This window comes from Octopus bimaculoides, chromosome 10, assembly GCF_001194135.2.
Source record: "Octopus bimaculoides isolate UCB-OBI-ISO-001 chromosome 10, ASM119413v2, whole genome shotgun sequence".
Classification (NCBI taxonomy): domain Eukaryota; kingdom Metazoa; phylum Mollusca; class Cephalopoda; order Octopoda; family Octopodidae; genus Octopus; species Octopus bimaculoides.
Window position 1 is genome coordinate 15,191,269 of NC_068990.1, and position 7,281 is coordinate 15,198,549.

The 7,281-nt window shown below is 35.2% G+C and overlaps 1 protein-coding gene across 2 annotated transcripts in view; it reads right to left on the reverse strand.

The window, feature by feature from the left end:
• LOC106875013 (E3 ubiquitin-protein ligase RNF126) overlaps positions 1–7,281 on the reverse strand; it is a 48,130-nt gene that overhangs the window by 19,801 nt on the left and 21,048 nt on the right. The window contains exons 2-5 of one of the 2 annotated variants that reach the window (XM_014922960.2): positions 7,003–7,052; positions 3,705–3,756; positions 2,182–2,324; positions 676–732 (exon numbers count right to left, since the gene is read on the reverse strand). In XM_014922960.2, the coding sequence (XP_014778446.1) occupies positions 676–732; positions 2,182–2,324; positions 3,705–3,756; positions 7,003–7,052 (302 nt within the window). Of the gene's footprint in view, positions 1–675; positions 733–2,181; positions 2,325–3,686; positions 3,757–7,002; positions 7,053–7,281 lie in introns of both variants that reach the window. The other variant, XM_014922959.2, reaches the window with a different exon arrangement.

The following is a 7,281-nucleotide window of genomic DNA, read 5'->3' on the forward strand; positions in this document are numbered from 1 at the left end:
AAAAAAAAAAAAAAAAATGCAGGAAGGAATGAAGAAAAGAAACCGTTCAAAAACACAGCAAACTATTCTGGCCGTCCTGGTACTCCTGGCCAACTTGGTAATCCAGGGCACAAAACAGTCACACAACAATTTCATCAAAAAATAAGCACAATTATAGGAGGAGGGATACACCCCCAAAACACACTTCTCACCACTAAGTGAGACTTTAAACACAACTACAGGCAGACAAACGCCCAGAACTCAGTGGAGATTTCTTGTTCGATAAAATAATTAAACATAAGCAACAAATCCCCACTGAATCCCAAAAAAACAAATGTCTTACCTTGTAGTTGTGCATCACTTGTTCAATAATTCACGACGTTGGTGTCATGACTCCTAGCAGTGCAAATAAAACACTGACCAACGCATGCGCAGGAAACAAGCTTCTTACTATACAGCCATGTCTATTCACATTGTTTTGAATTGACAATGCAACATCTCGTAGCTTCAAGATTTAAATGTGATTGTTTATTTTTAGAATGGCATTGTAGGGTAGGTATAAGATCCCAGATCTGGCTGGTTTGAACACAAAAGCAAAATGTTTAGGCCAGTTATGGGCAATTTAAATGCTAAAGGGTTAAGAAAACAGAACATGTGCATTATCCAATTACTAATGAAGAAACTTAGTACACTTACAACATTCCAGCATTTGGCATTTCTGGTTGCAAAGGACTAATAAATTGCAATAATAGCCTGCAAAATAAATAAATAAATCAAATATAAAAACCTGAACAAAATTTAATAGTCAATAAAAATTATCAAAGTGCTGCATGGTAATAATATATAATTTAAAAAAAACAAAAAAAAACATCTAAGCAAACTCTAGCATTAGGGAAAGGGACAAAAAGTTAAATGACCTGCATATGTACAGCTAAAGCTTTTGGTACACAATTGCAGAATTTAACAGATTGATATTTCCAAAACATGGTGCAATATATGGTTGAAACCAAAACCTTTTGTTTGATCTGTCTGCTTTTCCATGCTAACATGGGTTAAATGAAAGTGTTATTGAGGTATTGTCATTTTTTTTAATAGCCAGATGCCTTTTTTGACAAATTTTCAAGTAATGGATCTCTTATTCTAAACGGTTTCAAAAGCACAAAGCAACTGGACAAGTTACTGACAGGAATGGTGTTATCAACACCATTACATGGACAAAATTTTCAAATGAATAAGCATAGATGAAGGAAATATATACGTACACAAGTGTATGTGTGTGTCTAGCTACATATCTCTCTCTATACATCTCCAAACTATAATTTCAGTTTCTGCCTACCAAATCCATTGACATGACACTTTGGTCAGCCCAGGGGTATAGCAGGAAAACACTTGGCCAATGTGTCATGCAGGAGAACTGAACCCAAAACTATGTGTTTGGCAAGCAAACTTCTAAACCAAATAGCCAAGCCTGCATCTAAAATATTCACATTAGCAGAGCATGATGCTGAAATTTGAAAATTGTCAAAAGACGTTGACAACACTAAAAGGAATGTTCCAATTTTACTCTAGAGAACACAAACATTAGTTGTTAAAGCCCAATTCAAACCTGATCAAATAGAGCAGAAGCATTTCAGCGACAATCAGTTTTTTTAGTGTCTACAACTACATGATGCAATGTATCTGGGAGTGTCTAAGACTACATGATGCAATGTATCTGGGAGTGTCTAAGACTACATGATGCAATGTGTTCATTTAGAATAGAAAGTAAGATGAAGCAGATTACATGAATGATCTTGGACATATAAATTTATCCCCATTTCTCATTTCATGGATATATAATTTGAAAAGCACCTTTAAAAACGTATCCCTATAATTTACCTACATACATTTTGAATGATATTACAAATGATTATAATTTTGGCACAAGGCCAGCAATTTTGAGGAAAGGAAGAAGTCTAGTACATTGACCCAAGAGTTTAAATGATACTCATTTTTATCAACCTTGAAAGGATGAAAGGTAAAGCTGACATTGACAGCATTTGAACTCGGGGCATAAAGAGCCAGAAGAAATGCCTTTAAGCATTTTGTCTGGCACAGTAACAATTCTGCCAACTTGCTAATGATAAAGTTTACAACTTAGGCAAAGGGATTACTAACCTACAACACCTCACAGATTTCATTGAAATAAAATTTCATATTTACCTTTCTATATCATAAAACTGAGGTCTATCTCTTTGATTAGGCCGACGCCTACCATTACTTCGTCGTTCACTACCATCATCATCTCTGTCTTGCTGTTGAGTCTCTCTTGGGCGAAGAGCATGACTTCTAAAGTTATCCCAGAACTATAAAAGAAAAAAGGCAAACATTGTAATGGAGTTAATAGACAACTTATCTACTGTTATAAACTAATGATCTGTTTAGTTACATATTATGCCAAATGTCCTCTGCAAAGAGACTCAGATGATATACACAACAATGGAGAAGATAGAAGACTTTGGGATGAGGACAATTTCTGACTGGACAAATTAAGCAGGACAGGCAGGGTTACAAATGTTGTAGAACTAAAAAAGCTGAAAACCCAAAAGGAGACACCTATTGTTGAGAAGCAAGTCCACAAAGCAATTGAATTTTGGACATGCAATGCACCACGAGTCACTACTTGAGACCAACCTGACAGGAAATGTGTAAGGGAAGAGAGCAAGAAGTGATCAAAGAGGTTTGTGGACTGATGGCCTCAAAGAACAGACTGGAAAAAAGAACTTGATTGTGTGCATGCAGCTGCTGTTGTTGTTGTTGTTGGTACTCCATTGCTTACGACGTCGAGGGTTCCAGTTGATCCAATCAACGGAACAGCCTGCTCATGAAATTAACGTACAAGTGGCTGAGCACTCCACAGACACGTGTACCCTTAACGTAGTTCTCGGGGATATTCAGTGTGACAAGGCTGACCCTTTGAATTACAGGCACAACAGAAACAGCAAGTAAGAGTGAGAGAAAGTTGTGGTGAAAGAATACAGCAGGGTTCGCCACCATCCCCTGCTGGAGCCTCGTGGAGCTTTAGGTGTTTTCGCTCAATAAACACTCACAGCTCCCGGTCTGGGAATCGAAACCGCGAGTCCGCTACCCTAACCACTGGGCCATTGCGCCTCACCTGTGCATGCAGCACAACAGAAGAAACTGAAGAGTCTTGGCAAGCCAACAGAAGGTTGACACCTGACTGCTGGCTACTTAGTAGGTATTAGAAACCCAAGTACATGTATTGAACATTCAGCTTACATTTCCTGGTTTGTTGTTTAGTCCTATCCTTGACAATGTACTTTGTTGTGAAACTTCCTGCTAAAAGATTTCCATGACTATCACAGACTTATCAAATCCAGGTCAGCATGGATAAAATCCAAAACCTCATTGATTTTATTTCCATTTTTCCAAGGAAGTCAACATTACTTTGGTTAGAGCTCAAAGCTGGGGGAAGTAAAAAGATTTTCTCACATGTGCGAAGATGGGCATCAAACTAAATCTTCCTTTTCAGAAGTTTAAGACAGAAGGAAACAAAAAAACTGAAGAACTGAGTAAATTATATTAACATTAAAATAAATTAGTATTTCCTACTTCAAGAAGTTCAGCTGAAAATTTTATTAAATACAAAATAATTTGTAGAATAAAATCTAAACGGGGGGGAAAAAAAAAAAAAGACAATATCTTACATCTAAAACATAGCTTACAGAATCTTGATCTTGTTGTGAAGGCGTAGTTCTTGGTGTGTTGGAAAAATCTCTGAAGGAAACAAAAAAGAATTCTGTTAGGTCATAAAAGAATATAACATTTTTTTTTTTCCAGTTAAAATCTCCAGAAAATAAAAGAAAATATGATCCAGAAGTGAAATGTAAAAAATTAAAACTTTTTTGGTCAGATGTCAGAAATGCCAGTGTCTCCATAAGTCAAAACTAGTTCTGCATTTACCCATGTACAGATGTTTTGAAGACCGACAGTTGCTCATGAATACAAGTTTTTTTTCTGTCTTGAATAACTTAGGCCAATACAGTTTAGCATCAGTGTTGTTACAAGTGTTGCAGTCAAAACAAAAAGGACCAGAACTAATATCATAAGTAATATTGTCCAACCCTTTAACTCTTCTAATCAACCCACAGCACTGAATCAATATTTTTTTTAAATTGAAAAAAAAAAAAAAAGAAGGTTGATTTTGGTAGAATTTGCAGAGAATTAGAACAATTACTGTGAAATATTCTATCCTATGTGCTTAACACCCCTGCAGATTCACCACCTTAAATGTCTGAGATGAGTCCTGTTCAGTAAGAATTGTTTCTACGGTTAATCTCATTTTTGAAAATGAACTTTTTGGTTTTTGAGCACCAATGATCATGTCACGTCAAAGATCACAGGCGACGCTGTCACGTAAAAAGCACAGGCGACGCTGTCAGGTAAAAGGCACAGGCGACGCTGTCACGTAAAAGGCACAGGTGACGCTGTCACGCAAAAGGCACAGGCGACGCTGTCACGCAAAAGGCACAGGCGACGCTGTCACGCAAAAGGCACTCATTACACTGTATAGTGGTTAGCATTAGGAAGGGCAGCCAGTTGTAGAACCATGCCAAAACAGATAACAGAGCCTGGTGCAGCTCCTGACAAAACATCTGATCCATACCGGCATAGAAAACTGACTATAAATGTACAATATATCTGTACTATATTTCAATTGGATCATCTCGATCATTATAAATTATTTTACTGAATGTGTACAACGCTTTAGCTTAGAAATAAAAAGGTATGTAATTGTAATGCATTCAAAATGTACACAAGAAATATAATACCTGATAATGATCAGGGATCAAATCAATTGAAAATGTATTGTAAATGTTAAAAACCTATATTCAAAGGATCAAGGTTTAATTGCTTGGGAAAAATTTTTTTTTTATTATGGCATGAGATATGAAATCAAGGATTTGTGCATGTGATATAATAAACCAAATAATAAATTCTGTTAAATTAGAGGCAAATATCTGAAAAATTATGAATATTAGTAAAAAAAAAAAAAAAAAAACTGAGCAAAATTGAATTGAGAGCAGAAAATATTAAGGAACAGCAATGGACTGAAATAATCTAAAGAATGAACAGACAAGATGGGAACTACATAACCCATCTCAGAACAGTAACTAAATAAAAACTTACACAAGGTAGACGGGACACTAACCCTGTTACACAGAACTGATGCCAGCAGATCAATTAAACACATCCAGTTCACACCATAATGTAGATGATCAAAAACGGAAGGCACCGAGCTGTATAAATTACACTTAAAATATAAATACAAATGATTATATACACAAGGAGATGGTCTGTTTGCTGTGTCCAACCCATACCAGCATGGAGAATGGCTGTTAAATGATGATTATGCCAGATGATGAAGGGCCCCAACAAGTGACATATGTTCAACTCTTGCCAGTAAGAAAAAACAATTGAATATGTTGGAATAATAGTTGGCTGTCAAAAGAAAACAGTGACTTCATCATTCCTTTGAATAATTCTTGATCATATTTTCTATAAATGTATGACATTAATCCTTATCTTTTACCTCTATCAGTTACTCGCCAGCTGTCGCACTGGGGCACCACCTTGAAGGATTTTAGTCAGTAACAAATCAACACCAGTACTATTTTTTTAAGTACAGTACTTATTCTATCAGTCTCTTATCAAAACCATTAAGTTACAGAGACAGAACAAGCCAACACTGGCCATCATGTGGTGGAAGGGAGAGGACAAACAAAGCACAAAGACACACACACAACAGCCTTCCATAGTTTCTGCTTACCAAATATGCTCAGAAGGTATTGGTTGGCCTAGAACAATAGAAAACACTTGCCTGAAGTGCTACACAGTAAGACCGAATCTGAAACCACATGGCTGCAAAGTAAGTTTGCTAACCATAAAACTGAATATTTTTAGTGTCAGATGTAAATTTTCACAGTAGGCGTTTTGATATACAAAAACAAACCATTAACCAGCTACATCTGTAATGCAAGTGGTAAGGTTTAAATTCATGTTACATGGGCAATATCTAGCATCTCCAGTGCCACACTCAAATCAATATCTCAAATAATTTAATCAATATATATACCAAATCAAATCAATTTTTTAAAAGCAAAGGGTATGATAGTTTGTCAACATGATAGAATAAAGTCCATGTTTTAGCCATGAACTTCAGTAATCATGGTTTGACATTTCTTGAGTTAGTTTTAAGCACATAAATACTAGGATAACTTGCAAAATATTTGTCTATTATTTGGCATACAAATCTGTTACAACTGTACAGCAAATCTGATATCATTTATGACACTAAAAAAACAATTATCTAAATCCAAATGTCTAAAAGTATTCACAAACTAATGATAAAATGACCATTTTAAAATGCCAGTTTATTTGAAAACAAAAAAAAAAAAAAAAAAAAAAAAAAAAAAAAAAAAGCAGGATAAGCACAAATGGAAAACTTATGGGCTTTTCTTTTTGATCAGATATTAGGAGCTAAACAACAAAAACAGTAAGACTAATTCAACCCCTGTGAGAGGATCATCTGGAACTCCAAAGAGAATTTTGCAAATCAAGAGCAGAGATCCAATTAGACCAACTCAACCAGAGCTATCATTGCCAGTTCAGGGCTAAACAACAACAGGTGTGATAGCGAAGCTTACTTCACAACCACATGGTTTCAGATTTACTTCCATTGCACAACACTTTGAGCAAGAGTCTAGCCTCGAGTTGACCAGAGAGAACCTTATGAGTAAAGTTGGGAAATAGATGGAAATTGTGCAAAAGCTTGTTGGAAGAGCCATTACTGTTCTTGGGTGGCACACTTCTTAATTTGTTAATCTACCAGGTCCTTAGATGATTTTAATTGGTGTCCATTATTGCAACTATTCATTGAGTCCCTAAAAAGGGTCAAAAGTTTTCAGTGCTGTCATTTTAATCATCATAACAATTATACATGAAAATTAAAATTAATCTTACTCTGTAATTTCTTCTACAAATCCATTTTCACAGCGGGGACATGTGAAATCCTAAAAATAAATTAAAGATAAACTTTTAATTTATGAAAAAGTATTTATAGGAATTACAGAAAACAAGTTTTTGTATCAAGTTAAAATTATTTTTCACTTCAGCTTGAAATTGATTATTTTGGCAATTTTATTCAAGTGTCTTTCACATCACAACAGGAAAATTTAGAAAACCTATCAGTTTTGCAATAAAAAAAAAAAAACTTGTGAGCAAAAAAAAAAAAAAAAAAAT